The sequence below is a fragment of the Papilio machaon genome, chromosome 4 (assembly GCF_912999745.1).
Source record: "Papilio machaon chromosome 4, ilPapMach1.1, whole genome shotgun sequence".
NCBI classification, from domain to species: domain Eukaryota; kingdom Metazoa; phylum Arthropoda; class Insecta; order Lepidoptera; family Papilionidae; genus Papilio; species Papilio machaon.
The window spans coordinates 5,383,957-5,406,071 of record NC_059989.1 but is presented as its reverse complement, the minus strand read 5'-3'; the positions used below and the strand labels follow the sequence as shown (position 1 = coordinate 5,406,071).

The following is a 22,115-nucleotide window of genomic DNA, read 5'->3' as shown; positions in this document are numbered from 1 at the left end:
AATAAGCTAAAATCAAGCAACATGGACAAATATCTTCGCCCTGAAAGGTTTGATATCGACCCGTCAGATAGCTCTGGTACGAGAGCTTGGATACACTGGCGTAAGACTTTCGAAAGCTTCATTTCCGTGCAGAAACCGACCGCTCCAGAAACAGATGCACAGTCGGTTCCTCCGCCAGAAAAATGGGACTGCATAAAGTTTCAGCTTTTAGTAAATCATATATCACCAAATATCTATACATATATAAGCGAAGCTACGAACTACGAAGAAGCGATCACTATTCTGCAAAAACTGTATGTAAAACCAAAAAATCTGATTTTTGCTAGACACATGTTAGCAACAAGGAAACAACGACCAGAAGAAAGTATTGATACATATTTACAAGCTTTGAAACTACTTTCAAAAGATTGTGACTTTGCGACTGTTGATGCAGAAACAAACAAAAACGATAGCGTGCGTGATGCTTTCATATCCGGCATATCATCGCATAAAATCAGACAAAGGCTTTTAGAAAACTTAACTCTAACACTTGATCAAGCTTACAACCAAGCACTCTCTCTAGAAACTGCAGAGATCAACTCCCAAAGCTTCAATACTCTGTCTTTAAATGTTGTTTCCCCAAAAGAACCAACATTAGTCTCTCCAAAACCACAAACTAAGCACGACGAGACCTGCTCTTCTGTTAATTATCCTCGACGTCGAAAATGTTTCTTTTGTGGGGGACAAATACATCCTCGTAAGAACTGCCCTGCATTTGAAAAGACTTGTCAGCTCTGCAACAAGAAGGGGCACTTTGCCACTGTTTGCAGAAGCTCTTCTAAACCTATAAATTCTATGGTAGAAAGGACTGAAGATCTTTCCGCTTGTATCACTGCAGCTTCACCTTCTTCATTACGTAAAGCTACTGTACCCGCTTATATTCGAGGAATAAGAGCAGAAGCACTTCTCGACACCGGTAGCTCCATCAGTTTTATAAATGACAGTTTTGCAAGACTATGCGGGTTCAAAAGAAAATCCTGCAATCAGACTATTTCTATGGCCTCTCTTAATCATACTTCACAAGTAGAAGGTCAAACTTTGCAAACCCTGAAAATCGGAAATCATACATATGATAACGTGAATCTCCTTATCGTGAAAAATCTTTGTGCTGACATAATTATCGGCCATGACGTCCTCGAAGAACATTCATCGCTAGAGTTCTCTTTCGGTGGGCCAAAACATCCACTTCAAGTATGTAACGTGGCTGAAGCATCAGTACCAGCTGTACCGCTTTTTGCGAATGTATCTCCCAACTGTAAACCTATTGCTATTAAATCTCGAAGGCACAGCAAAGAGGATAGTGAATTTATTACAGAGGAGATCAGAAATCTTATAGCAGAAGGGGTGATTGAAGAAAGTAAATCACCATGGAGGGCCCAAGTCCTAATAACAAAAAGCAAAACTCATAGAAAACGCCTTGTGATTGATTACTCTCAGACAATTAATCGTTTCACGGAACTCGACGCGTACCCTTTACCAAACATTGAGGACTTAGTTTCGAAAGTGGCAAAGAATACATTTTTCAGCCTAATAGACCTAAAAAGCGCGTACCATCAAGTACCTATACTACCCGAAGAAAGGAAATTTACCGCTTTTGAAGCGCTGGGAAATTTGTACCAATTCAGGCGTATTCCTTTTGGAGTAACAAATGGTGTTTCAAGCTTCCAACGAACAATCGATTGGATTATAAGAAAAGAGAAGCTTCAAAACACATATGCGTATCTTGATGATATAACTATTTGTGGCCGTACTCTTGAAGAACACGATCATAACTTAGAAAGTTTTGTGAATGCCGCAAAGAAATACGGTTTAACACTGAATATACAAAAATGTAAATTTTCTCAAGATTCAATAAATATTCTAGGCTATAATATTCAAAACCACATAATCAAACCTGACAGTGAGCGACTCAAGCCACTGATTAATTTGCCTCCACCAAGCGATTTACCGACCTTAAGAAGGACACTCGGTATGTTCGCACATTATTCTAAGTGGATTCCAAACTTTTCTGAACGGATCCACTCACTTGCTAATACGACAAATTTTCCGCTCACAAGCGAGCAAATTAAATGTTTCGAAGGCCTGAAAAATGATATCGCAAAGTCTTCTATCCATGCAATTAATGAAAAAATACCTTTTACAGTCGAAACTGACGCATCTGACCATTCTATTGCGGCAGTACTCACGCAAGATTGTAGACCTGTAGCTTTCTTCTCGAGAACTTTGACTCAAAGCGAACGAAACCATTCAGCTATAGAGAAAGAAGCCTACGCGATCGTTGAATCTTTGAAGAAATGGAGACATTTCCTTATTGGTAGACACTTTAAGTTGGTAACTGATCAACGCTCGGTTTCTTTTATGTTTAATATGAAACATTCAAGTAAGATAAAGAATGAAAAGATTCAAAGATGGCGACTGGAACTTGCTGCTTTCAAATACGATATTATATACAGACCGGGGAAAGAGAACTATGCTGCTGATGCACTATCCCGAATTTGTGCCACTGTAGAAACACGTACTGCAAAACTTTTCTCGCTGCATGAGGCTCTTTGTCATCCAGGAGTAACGAGAATGTTTCACTGGGTTCGCTCTAAAAACCTACCGTATTCCATTGAAGAAATCAGAACAATGACAAAATCTTGTCGAACCTGCTCTGAAGTAAAACCTAGATTCTTCCGAAATAACTTTGATGACCAGAGGAAACTTGTTAAAGCGACGGCTGCTTTTGAACGCCTTAGCATAGATTTTAAAGGACCAGTTCCAACAAACAATAATAACAAATTCATACTTACCGTAATTGACGAATTTTCACGATTCCCGTTTGCTTTCCCATGCTCAGATGTAAGCTCGAAAACAGTGATCAAACACCTTAACAACTTGTTCATGATATTCGGCATGCCTTCTTACGTACATTCAGATCGCGGAACTGCGTTTCTTTCTGCCGAAGTACAGGAATTTTTACATGTTCGAGGTATTGCCACTAGTAGAACTACAGCTTATAACCCTCAAGGTAACGGTCAAGTAGAAAAATTGAATTCTACACTTTGGAGAACGATTCTTTTGGCGCTGAAGACGAAGAATCTTTCGGTAGAAAATTGGGAGCAAGTATTACCACAAGCCTTACATTCAATTCGATCATTACTTTGTACAGCCATAAATTGCACTCCACATGAAAGAATGTTTAGACACCCACGAAGATCTACTAACGGCACTTCTGTTCCATCGTGGCTTACAAATTCTGGACAAGTCTTGATGAAGAAATTTAATCGTACAAATAAATATCAGCCATTAGTAGAAGAGGTTGAATTGATACACAGTAATCCTAATTTTTCATACATTCGGTTCCCAGATGGCCGAGAAACAACGGTGTCGAATCGTCATCTAGCACCATTGGGTTCAGAAGGGGTAGATCTGCGAATAGATAATGAACACACTACTGATTATCATAATGTCGCAGAACCACTTCCGGAAACAGAGGACCAGAACTTCGAGATTCCTTCATCTAATGAAACGGGACCTGTGGAACTTGATAATAGCAGAGAGCTAGAGACCGAGTTACCATCATCACCACCGTCGGAGCCAACACTTCGTAGATCTGACCGCGTCCGTAAAATACCAGAATTTTTAAAAGATTATGTTTTAAAATAGCGCGGGAGAATGATGTAAACTTTTTACTTGAAACTATCAGCCATAAGCTAATGTCATTGTCTATCAGTTTTTGTTAGTGTCTTTGTCAATGTATGTAATGTAACCAAAAGATATAACTGTTAATTTTAGCTTATTAAAACCTTATATTCATTAAAGGTTTTGTCTTATTTCAAATACTCTAAAAGATATTTGAATAAGAATAAAACATGCGACGTATTACACATGTGGTGTTGACAAACAAAGAAATGTAAATATTTAATTTTTTTGTTTTAGTTTATTATGGGAAACATAGCAAAATAGCTATAATAAATTCAAAAAGCTATAAAGACCTAAAGACCTAAGCTATAGTACTTATTTGTTCGATTAATTTTATTTCAAGAGCAATTTCGATAGTTCATAGTTATTCGTTTTCACAGGTGGGCACAGTTAATCGAAAAGTTAACTTCGTTAATCGTTAATTCGTTAATTAAAAATTTAACTTCGTTAATCGTTAAAGCGTTAAATTCTCGAAAATTTAACGCAAGTTAAAGTTAATCGTTAACAGTTAACCATACCAAAATTATACATACTACTCTCACACTTATGGTGGCGATACTTGTTTAAAATATTAATTTGATTATTTTAATTATTAAAATTAATTTTTATTAATAAAAAATTAATTTTTATTAATATAAAAATATATTTTTATTAATATAAAAATTAATCTTAATTCTATAAAACATTAGTATTAGAGACAAGTATGAATGCATTATAGTATATTTCATTACGAGTGCGGAAAGCCTGTCATTGCAAAGTGTCCCGACAAATGTCTACCCGACCCGAGGCGCAGCCGAAGGTGAGGGTTGACAGTTGGCACAACTTGTAATGACAGTTCCGCCCATGTACTAAACAACTATTTTTAATACAGTTGCGAAAAAATGAAGCAATTTAATATAATAATAAAAACACAATAAACTCAACTAACTAAACTGTTTGGAAAATGGCGCCAACCGTAAAAGAATACAAACAGAGATTTTTTTTGTTTTCTTCACCCATTCTGGGTGGGCAAAGGGAACTAGGCCCAAACAGCGAAGTCTTCGGTAGATTATTTTTATTGATATGAAATGAAAATGAAATTTAATGAGATGAAATAAAATGAAACTGAATCTGATATTGTAATAAATTAGGAGCTTCTTTTTTAGAAATATTTGCATGAATCATAAACACTTCAATGATTTTTTTTTTTGTAAAATCTTCGTGGTTGATTTTTTTCTTTTTAATAGACATTATTTTGACAATTGGGAAAGAGAACGCACTAGTTTGGAAAAGCTAAAGAATAATCACGAGTAAAAAAGTGTTTTTAATACAGCTCTAAAAGTGGCGTATTGCAGGGACGAAGAGCGTTCGGAATGTGGGCTATTACATACTCGTGCTTTTATAGACTCGTTATGAAATATACTATTTCGAACGTTCTTTTGATTTTGTCCTGTTGGTCACGTCTTTCCCGGACGCTCTGATGCATCACACTTGTACGCGAACTTCACATTTATCAATTATCAACTCGTTCGTTCACCATTCGAGTCGCTGACAGTCGCCCAACAAAGTTGAACTTACGAGCGTGGTGTGGCGCGTAATTTAAACAAAATGACAGCACGTCTCCAAGTTTCTAATTTAACGATTAACGGACTTTTATTAACGGAAGTTGAGTTTAACGGAAGTTAACAAAAGCGTTAACACTTTTTGAAGTTAACTTAAAAGTTAATCCGTTAAGCAAAATGTTAACTTCGTTAATTAACGATTAACGGATTAACGAGTTAATGCCCAGCTCTGTTCGTTTTGCACGTACAGTCGGACACTATGACAACCGTCCACTAAGTACAACATTAACTCACCCTCACATTAATTACTATAGTAAGGATAGTAAGGATTAGAAGGCATAAGGTTAAGAATAAAAAAAAATATATTAAACTGACTCGTTCATTTACAACAATTTTTAATGAACTTGTTTAACGTATTATATGTCGTAGGGTGTGAAACATCTCATCGATAGCGCTTTTTAAAAAATCGAATAAATTGTATAATCGATTTTTTAAAATCGACTTTTGTAAAAAAAATAATCGTTCCAAAAAAATCGTAAATAACTTATAATAATCGTTTTTTTGTCTTAATCGATTATTTTTTTAATATTCCTAGTTGAGAGCTGATAACAGCTGATAACACACGTCTAGGTTGTTCAAAATTCTTAATCTGAGGTTCAAAAGTCTAAAAGTTCAAAGTCAAATATTGGTTATCAAATATATATATATAAGTAAGTGACTATCGTTTTCAGTGACTTATTGCAAGGCAATCGCAGAAACAGAATCTTAAAATTCTTATTAGTTGAATAAGAAAAATAATGAATCTTATAGAAAAAGGATCTGCCCTTTGGTACCTCCAATATTTTGGGATTCCATTATCACTGGGAATAGTATTGTATAAGATAATTAACAATTTATCTTTACGGAAACGCAGAACCACTTTGCAAGGAAAGGTAAGGCGTGCCTGCGCGAAAGTTGCTAATATTATTGTTTAAGCTAGAGAATCTACAACAGAAAACATCTTAAACAAATACCAGTTTTCTTGAAATTATAACATTTTTAATAATGCACGCATGAAACCAGAAGTTGTTTAAACATTTTAAATTAACAAAAGAAATATTTTCTTTAATTTCATATTTATTTTTAGGTGGTTGTGATTACTGGTGCAAGCTCTGGCATTGGAGAGGCTCTTTCCCATATATTTTATCAGCAAGGATGTAAAGTAGTTATGGCATCACGAAGGAAATCAGAACTGGAAAGAGTAAAGCAAGATCTTATGACGAAAAAAATAGTAAGCATTTGAATACTCATGACATTAAAATTATAATAAAAAATTAAATTTAATAAATATCAATTTCAGCAGGGATTCAGTATTGAGCCTACAGTCCTTGAATTAGATGTTGGGGAACTTGACCAACTGGAAGATTTCGTGGATAATGTCCACAGTCTTTGCGGACATATTGATATATTGGTTAACAATGCAGGTATCTCCCATCGTGGATCTATACTGCATACTAAACTTGATGTTTATAAGAAAATTATGAATGTTAACTATCTAGGGTCTGTTGGATTAACATCAGGTACTAGTAATACTATTAGTATTCAGTTTATATTTAGTGAAAGTAAAACTTTATTTTTTTAACTTTATTAGGATAACACAGGAATTTCAGAATGATTTCCAAGGTATAGTATGGGTTGCAGGCAAATTCATGAGTTCAAATTTGCTTTTTCTTTTAAAAATTTTATCTTTCTGTCATAAAAAATAATGCTTTCTTTAAGCTGCTTTACCAAAAATGGTTGAAAGAAAAAGAGGACACATAGTTTTCATAAGCTCTGTGCAAGGATTAATTGGTTTACCTGAACGTTCAGCATATGCTGGCTCAAAGCATGCAATGCAAGCATATGCAGATTCCTTACGTGCGGAAATGAAACAACATAACATCAATGTATCTGTAATCAGTCCTGGATATGTAAAAACTGCTGTTTCGATTAATGCTCTTACTGGAACTGGACAACCACATGGAGGTTAGTACTTAAAAAAAGTTTACTCTTAAGAATTTGGAAGTAAAAATATTAGTTTATTCATGAAAATTCAATCATATTAAATTAATGACAAAGTTTAACGTTTGAATTAATGGAATTCAAATGATTGAAAACCAATGTGTTGCCCATTTAGGTGCCTCCCTTTATGGCACACCTAAAATTATGTTCTGCTATTATATTTTAAAACCAATCTACAGAATTCAAAAAGTACTTAGGAGAGTCTAAAGTAAAAGCTTTAATTTTCAGTAATGGATTCAAGTACGGCTACTGGATTTTCAGCCGACTATGTTGCGGAGAGGATAGTGGATACTATTGTTAATAAAGATAATGAATTAATAATATCTCAGTTTATGGGAAATTTAGGAATATTTTTACGACGCACCATACCATCTCTATACTTTTACCTTGCTGCAAGCAGGGCGGCAAAGACATAACAATGTGTTAATAGTCTTTTATTTAAATTAATTTGGTAAAAGTTAGATAATATTTTTTTTAATCTATTATTACATTATGATGAGTAAAAAATATGTAATAAGCCATTTATAAATGGGATGATGTTCATTAAACTTCAAGTTCTAACATAATAGGAATTTTTGCCACTTATTAAAAAACTTAATACCTACACCTGTAGAAAAGGTATTTAACTAATATAGAAAACGGCTAAAATACTTGTACTTGTTCGCAGACCAGAGAAGTGTATGTGTAGTGTTTTAGCCATTTTCTATAATAGGTTATTTACAAAGGCACAGCTTACTGGTGATGGTAATTTTGCTTATAAAAATAATTGCAATAAAATTGATTAATTCAAGAATATTTTGTTCTCAACCCTTCAGTTCCCTTCATGTAAAAATAAGCAAAAAAAAAAAACAAAACAATTATTCTTGAAAAAGTAGAGAAAGTGCATATTTTTGGACTAAATGTAATAGTTTATCCATGTAAACTGCCATACTTAACAGGAGAGAAAAACTTCTTTAGTTTTGCCTTAACTAATAGTACCAGTGCTTGTTACATGATATCACTAAAAGTAGTTTTTTGCCCTCAAAATGTTTTAAATGACTAAGAAATTCACATGGGTTGGCACTGAAAATCTAATTTTACTAAAAAGTTTTAGTTACGAGTTATCACATCTAGACTAACAATATACAGAGAGCTGGCAATAACACCTTTTGCACAAATGAGGACTTGTCTGGTGCAATACCACCACCACACGGCAAGCCAGGTGTGAAGTGGAAGTAATTCCGCGTTTCCTCTGACGCACTCATTGTGTGCATACCGGTCCTCTTCCCCTTCCCCCATTTTCTTATAAGGGATAGACAGGAGAAGTGACGCATAGCAACATGAGTAACATAAATATCCTCTTTTTGTACATAAGTGTATATACTCTGTCAAAGGTAGGCAATGCATCTGTACAGATGTCTATAGGTAACAATTGCTTCGCTTTTATGCCAAATACAAGTGGCTGCTTGTCTCCTATTACTATAAAAATGTGGATTAGGAAAGTTCTGTTGTACTTGAAGCCTATATTCAGTACTATTTGCAATAAAAATACATTCTTTAAGCACATAATTGTACTTTTAAGCATAGACTTATTCTTTGAGCATATTGTTTTATACAGGTCTAAATAAAAGATATGTTTCATTGACACACATATTAACATGTATCATGTAATTTGAACAGAATGCAGTTACAACTTATTTCCCTAAAGCAACCTTAAGAATAAAAAAAAAAATCACTTTGTACAGGAATAATCTAATTTTATATTAAATAACATATACAATAACTGTAACCATTTTTTTACAACATATTATAACAATTACTAACAATTTTCTACACAAGGCTGAGAAGAAACTTACTACAACTAATATTTTAATCTACTTTATTGATTAAAACATTTTAATCATAAGAATATTTTAATTCAGTTATAGAATAGAACTAAACTTTTCTAAATGATAACACCAATTCTTATTTTAAGCATTCAAATTATATCTAACACATTTTATTTAAACATGTTGTATATTCGCCACAGGCAGATGGCGACTGCGCTAGCAGAAATAGTGGTATGCAATAATATTTTTCTTGTATTATCTGTGCGTATGAGAACAACTGGCGATGCAGATGTAAGATCACTTAAAACAGGCAAGGTTGCCAAATGTCTGCGATCTTTTTCTTCTTGATATTTACAGCAGGGATCCCATTGCCATGATAAAGTATAACAACCAGCACATAGAACTGAAACTACTCCAAATGGAGTGCAGGCCAGTGAGTTCCAAACAAGACCTGAAATTAAAAATGTTGGAATAAATTGTTTTAATCCAGAAGTGAATATGACCTGACATATTAAATGTTGCCATAGATTCCAGAAGAGTGTTTAAATCAAAGAATAGTTTTTACAGTTACCATTTTTGTTATTATTGTATGTCCATATTCACCATGTATTATATTTTATTTATGTTACATAATGTAACTTTTCAACATACATAGGTCAATATGTTTATTATATCCAATATTGTTTACCTCCAAATACATTATTTACAATTTTGGTAATTGTTAATAATATTTTATAGACGATAAGTGTTATAACAATAAAATTATAAATTTATTGTTATGAAACCTATCATAATTATAAATAGCTGCTACGAGTTAAATCATTAGTAAGAATAAAATACAGCAAATGAATAACTAAAGTATTTTATCATGTTATATAAGACTAAAATGACAAATTCTGAAATTTGTGATACAATGCTATGAACTAACCTGAGGTAATGCTACAAATTCCGCTGTATACAGAAACTTTATGAAGAAGATTTCCTACATATATCCATCTCGCTGTCTCTTCTCCAAGTGGTTCTGGTTCAATAACGATAACACTGACTCCAGCCTCCAGTGCTCTTTCCAATTCCATTTCAAATTTAATATGTGCATTTTCACTGTCATATACTTCTCTAATTATAGCTACACTGGACGGTTTCAGATCACTACAAAAAATATGTATTTTAAAATAATTGGAAAAGTCTTATTAAACAATTTTTTTTATTAACAAATGAGAATTGTATGTAAAAAAATACACATGTATAGGAATAAGAACTGAAAATTCTATAAATTTTATTTTAAGAATCTATTATTTACACACCTGTCACTTTCATCACCCGCCATGTTAACTATAGACGAAATAAATCTCTATTGTCGTTGATCATTGGCATAAACAAGCAAAATTCGGAAATTAACTTTGTCTTTGATTTATCGATAAAAACGATTCTTCAAGTTTCATCAAAAAACTAAGAATCTACTGATCAAAGTCATCAAAGTTTATTTTTGCGTAATCAAAATCGTAAGTAATCGTATCGTAAGTATCGTAAGTAAAATCGTACTTAAAAACCTTGCGGGTTTTATTTTTGGTCAATATTTCATGGATTTATACCATTTACACAATGATTTTATTTTTTACTAGCTTATGCCCACGACTCCATTCGTGCGGGATAAAAAAAAAACTTAATTAGTAGCCTATGCGTTTTTCCGGACTGAGTTCTTCATCTATTGATGCATAGCATTGTTTAATTTATACACCTATGTAATCGGAACCTCGACACATCCTCTCCTGGGTTGTTAGGCATGTTCCAAGACACGAAGTCACAGCTGGAAGTGTAATTCAAGCTTAACCACCCCATCTACTGTACTTCTACCCATGAAGTTCGTCATGGCTTCACCTATGATGGACCCATTATGTCACTGATATTGTGTCTCATCCCGGAAAAAAAATGTTTTCATCACAAGAGTAATTGTGCGAGAAGTTTTTGGTCTGAGTTTAACCCGATTGAAAAAAAATGATGTTCATATTAAAGTGTAATAATAAAATATGCTTTTTCCTTCACTTACAACTGTCGCCCACAAGCGCCGTTCTAAAATCCGCTTGCCTGATTAGGCAAAGGTGAATGTTGCGAAGTTAGTTGTAAATTTTTAATACATCTTAACTCATTTGTCAATTGAAACTATTCTAGGGCTTAATTACATTATTCCTTAGGTACATTTTGGATTAACCTTAAGTCACACTTAAGTCATGCATAGCCATTCACTCGGTCGCGTATAAAGCTAAGTCGAGATACATATAAGGAGAGTGTGGGTGCAAGGCTGACCTTACAGGTACTGCCCACAGGTTTTTAGCAAATATTAGTTTGATTTCCCTGCATCCCACGTTCAGATTTTATTATCACCTTATAGTTTTATTTCTTATAATTGATTTAACAGATTTTAAACACTTGAATATATAAACAGCAAATAAGATTTTAAAACAATTGACATTCTAGCATGTGTAAGGTTTTGTAAGTAATACACTGATCTGTAGATTTTTACAATTAAGAGACCTGCTCAGTCCACAATACTAAGCCAATACCAAAACTATCTCGTTATAAAATAGTTCACTCCGCCTTCGTGCATAAAAGCACGACGTACCTTTAGGCTATTCGAGCTTTTATCAACAAATAACAATAGTCGATTGTTTATGGTGTGTTTTTCTTTTTGTACGCTTATGATTCTTTCGACAGGCTAAGGAAAACTTTTTCAATCACTAAGTAAGTGACTTTATGGTCAAAACACACCTAGCACTAGAAAACACTTTTTATAAAAAGTGTAACAAAAACTTACACACAGGGCATTGCACAAGACACAATAATTCGATACCGTTTGAGAAACAGATGCAGAAACATTTGAATTTGGTAACGTACTCAATATTTATGTTAATACAGATGGTATCATAATTAGGCGTACCCATGTATATGTACATAAGTTACGTACTATCATATATTTTTAACACGACTAATAAGTTTATTTTTAATCACTTGCAATCGATATAGGTTGTAAGTATGATTATCGGATGCATAAACAACATCGATGTCAGAGAAAATTTAAAGGTATAATTGAAGTGTTCCAATATTACATTTTATGATGCAAATAATAAAAAAAAAACCAATTAAGTCGAAAAACTGCGACCGGAGTAACAAACTGGTTATCCCAAAAAGTAAAAGCGAAGATTCAAAAACCTTTATTTTTATTCGTGGACGCTCCTTTCCAATGGTAATTTAGGGCTGGATGGTTCTGAGAAAGCAGCCTTGAATACAAAGATTTTGGTTGTTGATTCAATGTGAATTGAAGGTTAAAACTTTTTAGAGAACACTCTTAAATGATATATGAGTCAGAACGATAAAAAAGGAACATTAATATGTATTGAAAAGGAATTGCAAATGATATGACTTGACGTAAGATAGAAAATTAAGACAATAAAGCTTTTATTGTGTTAATTTTCCATTAATTTTGATATTTAATTCTTTGCCAATATACCATGATATACTTTAAAAAGATGTAGCAGTAGAAATATATTTATCTGAAGGTTTTTAGATTCTAAAAACTAAATAACTGAACTATTTTAAATTCTATTGCTATCGTAGTTGCATTTATTAAATGATTCTTATATTTATTGGTAAAGTTCTATAATAGCTTACACAGACATAATTCATTAAGGCATCGATTAAACTTGGCTAAAATAAACCCATAAATCGGGTATGGAACCATCACTAAATCAAAGATATCGGGTAGAACAAGTTTATTTTACCACCAACTAAAGTTTACACAGTCGTTAATTTGTGTATTTAATTATTTTTAAATTATAACGCATTTCATAAAATAATTTCTTTAAATTAATAATTCTAGGACGGATATTCCATGTCTTCCTCTGTGCGTTATTTCGGCTTCATTATAATTCCACTATCCTGAGCGACTTTTTGTCTTCTCCTTACTTCGATACAATACTGCTCTGTTATATGACGAATAATTCATGACCAGACGAATGTTTTTGCTGCAATTTTGTTAACTGCATGTATGTACGCATTGACAGCAAGCAAGTAAAACTTTTGGCGTTACTCGTTTCACTATATAAAATTAAAGTGATAGATAGATATATTTTATCTCTACATTGCAGAGTTTCTCCTTTTTAATTTAAATCAATAATCTTTTTACTAAAAACATAGGTTTTTATCGTAAAGAAATATTCTTCTACTTCGAGCTAATAATATTTAACTACAGAGGTTAAAGTACAAATATAGCAAATCGCAACCTGTATATTAGTTTGCTATGTTAACTGCGCTATAAACGCTTTTCACAAAGGATCTCTTCGCTTGGCCATAAAGGATACTCCGAGGTTGTAGCCCTCTCCGATTTCTTTTTTCATTTTATGGGCAAACATAATAGTGTAGAAATTGCTAGTGTGCGAATTGCCAGAGTTAAAGGCTGAATAGCTTTTAGATTTATTTTATTATAAACTCGACACGTGAAGTTGTGTAGACAGAACTTATTTCCCATTTCATATAAAAGTTTAAATTTTTAGTTTAGTTCAGTTTTCAGTTTCTAACATAATTAGGGTTTTAAAGTATTAACGAAAGCTAGATCTGAAGCGATTTTTCAAAAATTAAAACATTATAGATTAAATCAATAAATTATAATGTTTTGTTTTAATACATCTATCTATCTATATATATAAAAGAAAGTCGTGTTAGTTACACTATTTATAACTCAAGAACGGCTGAATCGATTTGACTGGAAATTGGTTGGCAGGTAGCTTAGAACCAGGAAACGGACATAGGATAGTTTTTACCCCGTTTTCTATTTTTTATTCCGCGCGGACGGAGTCGCAGGTAAAAGCTAGTATCTTATACATATAAAAGAAAGTCGTGTTAGTTACACTATTTATAACTCAAGAACGGCTGAATCGATTTGACTGAAAATTGGTGGGCAGGTAGCTTAGAACCAGGAAAAGGACATAGGATAATTTTTACCCCGTTTTCTATTTTTTATTCCGCGCGGACGGAGTCGCGGGTAAAAGCTAGTTTTGTATAATATTAACATTCTCCGTACAGTTTATAAAGTATACAGAGTAATTTTTAAAGCGACGTTTAGCGTCCGAACAGGAGGGCGTTAAACGAGTTTTTGTGCCTTCAATAATATTTAAAAGAACCTTGTTTATGTTACACTTTTATGATCATATCTTCTCTCTTACATTTTGCCCAATTAAATTTGTTTTTCTTTGTTAATCAACTTCCTTTTATCACCATTACACTTACAGATATCTTTAAAAAAAAAAAACTATGACTGAGCTATGAGCTTGCCTTACCGTGGTTTTCCACTGCTAAAACAATTATTGTTATCCCTTCCACTGTCTTACAAAATACTAAGATAACAATAATTTTAAGGGTTTTGCGGCAGTATCCAAGGTTAAAGAAAACCTTTGTATCGTAGACCACTGATCCTCTTACCACCTTTATGTTTTCTACAAAATGATCGTTGGTTGAGGGCATGACCGTTAGATTGGTTGCCTCGCTAACCTGAGACGGAAGCAGCTGTATCCTGACTGGGAGTAGATGTCCGCATAATCTCTCAAATACAGCCTTTGAAACCTGTATTCTGTAGTTTTATCCGATCATTACTTGCAAAGTAACGTTTATGTTTTAATTGCATTCTTGTATTACAATTACTAATTCAATGTTTATTATATCATTGATTGTTACTTAGTTTCTTCTGAACAAACAAAAACTCATTTTATATTCCTTCCTTCTTGAAGCTTTCTTTTTAGAATAATTTTTTTTTAACTTTTTTTTCTAGTGAAACATAATGATTTGCTGCTTATTGATTACTTTTTCTTACATATTTTTACTTATGTTTGCGGTAATTTTCGTACATTTAGCATTTTATAATTTCAAATTTATAAATCGCAGTCTATTTTATCTGCCCATGAAGTTAAAATCTGTTTGCAACTTTTTTATAATAAAAACTAATATATTCATATTATATTTTATGTATTTAATAATCACGGCTGTGACGCATCAATATGTCTTAGGTTTTTGTGTTATTTGATCCTCGCAGCAGATATGTATCTAATAGCAATAAGCGTACAGAAGCTAATTACATTTCTGGTTTATTTTTTGTTTCATGCTGTATGTGTCTTTAGCTTGCCATCTCGCTCTTGCATACATTAGGTACGATGTTGGTGTCGCGGCGTCATTCGTTAGGGTCCGTCCTCCCCGCCTCCCCCGCCCCCGTCAGTGCCTTCCCTCCGCCACGGTCACTGAGCACTCTGACCTCTTGCTATGTCTACTTGTGATGTTACATCACTTTACTCTGAGCTATTGTTATTGTAAAATACATGTTTCGCAAAGAAAAGTCTTAGTTTCACAGTAAAATTACTCAGAGCCTTTAAGTGGTCCCCTTAATGTACATTTAGTAATCAAGGGTCTCGGTTATACATAATATATTTAATTTAATGTTATACGTTGAGTTTTGAATGAAGCTAATTAGTTGTGGAATCGCAAACTATAAATGTAACTTGTTAGTTATAAGTCAGAGTGATAGATTGGTTTCGTCTTTATCGAATATAGTTAAATAAGGAAGTGACCTATTTCATCAACTGACATGATTTGTGTTCTCCATATAAAAGACATCAACGGGAATGTTTTCATTTTCTGCACAATACCATACGGATATTAAGTATCATATTTAAAATTTGTTTAAATATAAATAATAAAGTTTATTTTATTTGTTCGCTTTATTATAAACATTTTCATATTTTACAGTTTTTGCTAAATATTTTTTGGCATAAGGACAACGCAAACAAACTGCAGTGAAAACCAAACCTTTTAAACACTTATGCATTTTACAAATTATTTTTAAGATACAAGAAATCGAGTTAAGTAAACTCCATAATCCTTGAAAACATACACACATTACTCTGAGCTAGGCATTCAATGTTGCCAGATAATTTATTTTTGTTACTTTTCTTTCTTACTCGAATGTTCTGTAAGCACTTGAATAGTATAAATTGAAGGAGATAACAGGGTTGGCTTATTTATACTCCTTGAACTTCTCGTAAGATATCTGAAAAAAATCTATAAAACTGTTTGCAATGATAAAATGTTTATATTGTGATTGCAAGTTGCAAAACTTACCTCTGGTAAAAATACCTCTTAATTATAATATTCATATTTGTGTCGCCGTTATAAAAGTTATTTGAATATTTTTTCCGAAGCAAATAGTTGCGAGCATTGCACGGACCAACAACAACAAAAGAATGGGAACTGGCCGTTAAATTCAGTGGACATAGTAAATTCCAAAACAAATGTCTGGGAATTTTTCTTTCTATTCTTCTTTTGATATCCCTAGAATTCCTACAAAGGGCTAAGCTACGTCGTTTATTATGCGGAGAGTAAGTGATTGGAATAATTTGCACGCGTCACTACACACGTAGCTTTAAATTTATTATACTTTTATTACTTATGGTTATAAGAATATAAAAGTTTATCTATTTTAAAGTTTGTTTTATTTTGAATGACCCGGAATTATAAGAAAAAAAACTTGCATTTAGATAACTATTTTACGTGTTAAAATAGTAAAGTAAAATAAAATAACAAATTAAAGTTAAAATTTGTCGGAGTAGGGGACGTATAGGAAGGGGAAATATCTTCTTAATAAATGTAGCTCTCTATAGGCAACGGTCACTTCTCTATTTTGATGAATTCAAGTTGCTACATGCTCGTTTGCCACCTTTTGGTATAAAAAATGTTTGGGTGGATTAATGTATTCTACTTTCGAGTCATTCTTTTGATTTGATATTAAGTATTTCACGATCGAAGTGATATTAGATCATTATATAAGAAAATAAAAAACGTCATAACGATTACTTAATACCGAAGCATCCGCTTGCAACAATATAATAGGTTATTAGTCATAACGTTGGTGGTCCAAGGCAACAATATTTTTTTATCTTTGTTACCTTAAGTCACCGCATCACCACGCAGCATAAAAACTTTGGTTTTTCTTGATTACTGGGTGTTTTGTATGAATACGTAGCAATTTTATCGAGGATAAAAGTACACTTTAAAAACTAATTGGCTTAATGCAAGATTGAGAAATAAAATACTATTTTTTTATATCCACATTTTGTGTTATAACGATTGTTGTGCAACTACTAATATATTTTGTGTGTATATTTTTCGTGTTACAGTTATCTGAATTTTCAATTTGAATCCATAAAAGACTTCAAATGGCCGATGTCACTTCTCATGTGACTGTTTTACTAATTTTCCCAATTTAACTTGTGCTTCGGACCAAAATTACTAACGTCTAGTCTTCTTGTACTGCGCTCTTTCAATTAGTTAAATGGTATGGTCCAATTCTACATAGTTAGTAAAAAGTAGTGACGTTATTGCAATATGGGATGCAAGAAGAACATCCATTTAAAATAAAGTTCTTGGATCGTATTACACTGCTACTTAAATCAACTTAGGAATATATTTCAAACTGTGTATTAAATCGCCTTTATCAAATTCAAGATTGTACTCGGTACGAACACATTAGGGGAAAAAAGCTAATTATTATGCTATATAAATTTTTTGAGCAGACGGAGATTGGCGTCGTGTTATAATTATTATCAGCATTTTGTTGTTATTAAACGTGTTAAAATACTTTGATTTTAACACATTTTAAAGCAATTATAAAGTACATAGTGAAAAAGATTTGTCATGTATATTGCTTATTGAGTTAAATAATTTGAAGATTTATTGATTAATCTTAATGTCAAGTTATTTACAAATATTAGTAAAATAATCATAATTTTTAAATTGCTAGATTAGTCGGCATAGCTAGTGCACACATTCTCGTATTGTACAATTTTCAACGACAAACAATATTTGTGTAGTACGTGTAAATGAGGTTGAATGCTTTTAGCGGGTAAGGCTGTGGACACAGACGTGACACGGTCAGTCGTTTCAGTTGAGTATATACATTTACAGCATATATATAATATGTACATATATACAGTCGTGTTGGACACTGCGCCGTGGCATCTGCTCAAACAAGCGAACGTTGAACCCTCGTGATCCATGCCTGATAGGAACTGGTCCTGTCATTACTTGCTTCGTTTAGGAGGCGATAAACCAAAAATTTATTGCAAGCCGTGCAAAATGTAAATGGACTTTGCAGTGTTATAAAATTCTTACACTATATAGAATCTTCCAGAATAATTAAATGATCAGCGATGTATAAAATTTATTAGGATACATCGGATTAACATAATTTCAATCAAAACTCAATTGAAATTACTAAATGTGTTCTTTTGTTGATATTTCGCTTATACTGCCAATCTACCTACCTAGTGTAAATCTAATACACAATTAATCCTTCTTCCTTGGTTGTGAAAAACCAAAACGTCAAGAGGGAAATTCGTATCAAGCTGATTAGTCCCAATTAAACTTTTTATAGAAATAAACTGATTAACTGCTATTCTTTTCTCGAAAACATAAATAATTTAAGGAAAACAAAGATTTTTTGAGACCGGATTAAAACAATTAAATCCGCAGACATATCCAAGGCCACAATATACAAGTAATAAATAATCATCAACATCCCAGTGAATCAGAATAATCTATCTATTTAACCGCGGTTCATAATTTGCTCCTTTTAAAGTTTTTATAGCGAACTCATTTTGTATTTTAGAGTATATTTTTATTTCCGTGATTTACTGAGAATATATATATATACATATACTAAACTAATCGCTGCTTGATTACAAAAACATAATATAACGGAAGAAAGAAGTAATATATAAATACAACACACAGTAATACATAATATGTACAAAACAAAGATCACATAAAAGCGGTCAAATCTTTGATTATTATTATTATTATTACTATTATGACTCTTATTTGTACCAAAATTAAACAATTACACAACTTGTTTATAGGCAGACTGCTGAATTTACCTTATTCAAAGAATTTTCATATAGTTTTTATTTTATTTTATACGAGGAAGTTGAATTCTTCGTAATATCGTCATAAATTTAGTATGAAACTCAAATTTAAAATGTTTTTTCTGGCAGCTTATTAACAAACTTTAGACTAGACTAGACTCAAACGTTAGACTTTATTTTGGAAAATATATATGTCTTTAACATTCATTTTCCTTTAAAAATTTTCTTTAGTCATGTGCGGTGATTTACAATGCTTAAGAATTATGCTACATGCTAGATGTTGCAAATGTCACGAACACATCAAAGTACTCACTTGGAGCTATTTACCGACGTTGAGATAATTTATTTTTTAAGCCTTCAATGTCGTTGACAACAATTAAGTTGCAACTAAGTGTCCTACATTACATCTACCAATTATCAGTTACACGCCCTTTAAGGTCGTGCATATAAATATGCACCACGTGTTTGGTGACAGTTATTGTAAAGAAATATGAAAGCTGAAAAAACTTTTAACTTATTTCTCAGTGTTAATATTCTAAGGCGCCTCAACTTTTTATGTTCCGTGTTATTAAAACGCTTAGAATGATTCAACATTAGCATAAATCCATGTTTGGCTCAATACGTAGGTTAGTGACAGGCGACAGACATGAAATAGCGGCCGAGGTCCTTCACCCACTCATGCTTGAGTACGTACAGTACGTAACCCAACTGAGCCGTTACAGAACACTTATACAAATACTGTGACACTTGGAACAACACACTGGAAACCCACATTCGATACTCACGTTTATAGTTACATATTTAAATGTTAATAGTTAATTTCGGTAGGAAACGTGAGACATTATTGGAACGAAGTTCCTTATCGCGCGTTGTGAAAGGGGGCTAGACGGAAAAAATTCTTACGAAAAGTTGTCACGACACTTTTTGCTATATCACCATGGCAACGACGTGACAATATATAACAAAAATTCATAGAAATAAAAAACATTGGTTCCTTCACTAATTAATTGAAAGGAACTTCGTTCCATCCGGGTGTCCCTTGACACCTCTCAAGTTTTTTTTATTTTACATTTTGAAAATTTAAATTTCGAATATTGAATTGTCATAGATTTTTAAAATCAATTTATTTGGTCCCACCGCTAAATAAAGTCCCCCACTAATAACGTTATTTAAATAACCAACTAACTAGGCTATAACTATATTTCATCGATTGGCTTGTCACCGCTTATAGATCATTCGTAATAAGAAATTCTATAAGGTAATGCCCGCTTACGGGAAGTGACAGACCAAGAATAACTTTGTATCACGATTTATCAAATTGTAATTATTTGTTACTGCTGCAGTGAGTCATCGTAACATCATTAATACAAGGTTAAAATCGTTTGTCTGCTCGTTATAAAGAGGTACCTATTTAATCTTAAGTTACGTGCTTCTTAGTTTTAAAATTTTCCAATAGTTTCCCACAGTATTCACGATCGTCAGATATTTTTTTTAACTCATACAACTCTGTATTGAACAGACAATATAGTAATTAGAATCTCTGGTTAGTTAACCGTTAATGCCAGTTTACTAGTTTCCACACAGTGCACTGAAGTGTGGTTTTACATTGGATGGACACTTATCCAGTTGCAATCCAGCGCTGGCCTCAATCGCTTTACTGAAATATTGTAAACTAGTTGTCCTGTACTATGTATGTTGGAATATATTAAAATAAATACATCGCCTGATTACATACCTTGGGAAGTTATTTATCTTGACATAAACTACTTTGGTCAATTCAAAGTCATGTCATGTTGAGATCATCAAACCACAGCAGTATGTAATTGTTGATTTTAACCTGGAAAATCTATTCGCTTATTACTAGAAATACTTTGTACTGACGATAGGGTAAATATTGTATTAACATACGATACATGCACGCATTTTCTTGCTAAATTTATTGTTTATCGTTTAAATATGTTAAAGGGTACTGTTGTATGCGTTATCTAAGCAATTCTCTATAACGATAACACTCTTTGCGTACAACCTTAGCTGAAGATTCTAAACCTATTTAAATGCGCATTCAGCTAGATCGGTAAACAAGGCAATTTAAATATTTTCCTATAACCTGTTGACATTCCTTTATAAGCCCTCCATTTATTTTCATATGTGAACAAAAATGTTAAACGTCTAAGTGCAAAATCGTGTTTCTGTTTCTTAAAGCCGCCGGAAACGTTTGTGCATTTTGGGAACATTCGGCGGTGGCCTTGGATTGGCGGATCCTCGAACAAAAGCTGAGCACCGGTGATGCGACCAAATGATGTCATATTACTTATTACCTACGAACTTACGATCGTCTTCTATTCGTTCAACGTTTTAGTATACATTAGTTCTAATGTAAATGTACGTGATGTAGCTTAGATCATATCAGAGATGATTGTTATTATTGTTAACCATGAATAAATTTATGTTAAGTAAACGAGTCTTGCTGAAGTTAACTTTGAGGAATTTTCATGATTATGAGATGACTAGCTGTCGCCCGCGACTCCGTCTGCGATTAAAACAAACATCCACATCCAAACATTCGCATTTATAATATTAGTAAGAAGTACGATTTATTAGTATACATATTTTTATAGCATGATGATGATGATGATGTAATCGCAATTTCTACCACAGCGACTGTCTTCAGCTCCGGTTTTATTTTTATAGGACTACATAAATGATTAGTTTATCTACAATACCAGAATGCATATTAACGGAATGTTTTAATGCGGGAGTGGGTTGTATTTTTGACATTAATTTTGGAGTCTATCCTTTTAAAACAACGATTTGTGTGGATGGAAATTAAAATTATCTTGAACTTCCATTGTCTTAAAATCAGTTTTAGCGCCCTCATTTTCTGTGGAAACTGACCGTTTACACTTTAATCCGCAACACTAACTGATATCACTTTTTTATAAGGTGTTTATGGCAGAACTTAACATTGAAAGCTCATTGGAATAAGAATAGGCGATGACGTCAGTAAGTAAGTTGAAAGTACAAGTAACGTGTCCGCCGACGGA

The 22,115-nt window shown here is 32.9% G+C and overlaps 3 protein-coding genes across 4 annotated transcripts; 2 read left to right on the top strand and 1 right to left on the bottom strand.

Annotated features, from left to right (window-relative positions):
• The first annotated feature begins 21 nt into the window (after positions 1-21).
• On the top strand, positions 22-3,687 carry LOC123723618. Its single transcript, XM_045686831.1, has 3 exons — positions 22-2,008; positions 2,183-2,353; positions 3,389-3,687. The coding sequence occupies exons 1-3, from the start codon at positions 22-24 to the stop codon at positions 3,685-3,687; spliced, it is 2,457 nt and encodes an 818-aa protein (XP_045542787.1).
• A 2,275-nt stretch (positions 3,688-5,962) lies between these two features.
• LOC106710813 (dehydrogenase/reductase SDR family protein 7-like) lies at positions 5,963-7,762 on the top strand. Of its 2 annotated transcripts, none has more exons than XM_014502983.2 (5): positions 5,963-6,196; positions 6,391-6,534; positions 6,607-6,823; positions 7,023-7,268; positions 7,533-7,762. In XM_014502983.2, the coding sequence occupies exons 1-5, from the start codon at positions 6,062-6,064 to the stop codon at positions 7,718-7,720; spliced, it is 930 nt and encodes a 309-aa protein (XP_014358469.2). In that variant the 5' UTR covers positions 5,963-6,061; the 3' UTR covers positions 7,721-7,762. The 2 variants fall into 2 exon arrangements, with proteins under 2 accessions (XP_014358469.2, XP_014358468.2); XM_014502982.2 differs by having other exon boundaries at positions 6,604-6,823; positions 7,533-7,761.
• Positions 7,763-9,127: 1,365 nt separating this feature from the next.
• Positions 9,128-10,455, bottom strand: LOC106710776 (transmembrane protein 11 homolog, mitochondrial). The gene is made up of 3 exons (XM_014502936.2): positions 10,417-10,455; positions 10,041-10,261; positions 9,128-9,563 (listed from the first exon to the last, which is right to left on the bottom strand). The coding sequence occupies exons 1-3, from the start codon at positions 10,437-10,439 to the stop codon at positions 9,283-9,285; spliced, it is 525 nt and encodes a 174-aa protein (XP_014358422.1). The 5' UTR covers positions 10,440-10,455; the 3' UTR covers positions 9,128-9,282.
• Positions 10,456-22,115: the final 11,660 nt, after the last annotated feature.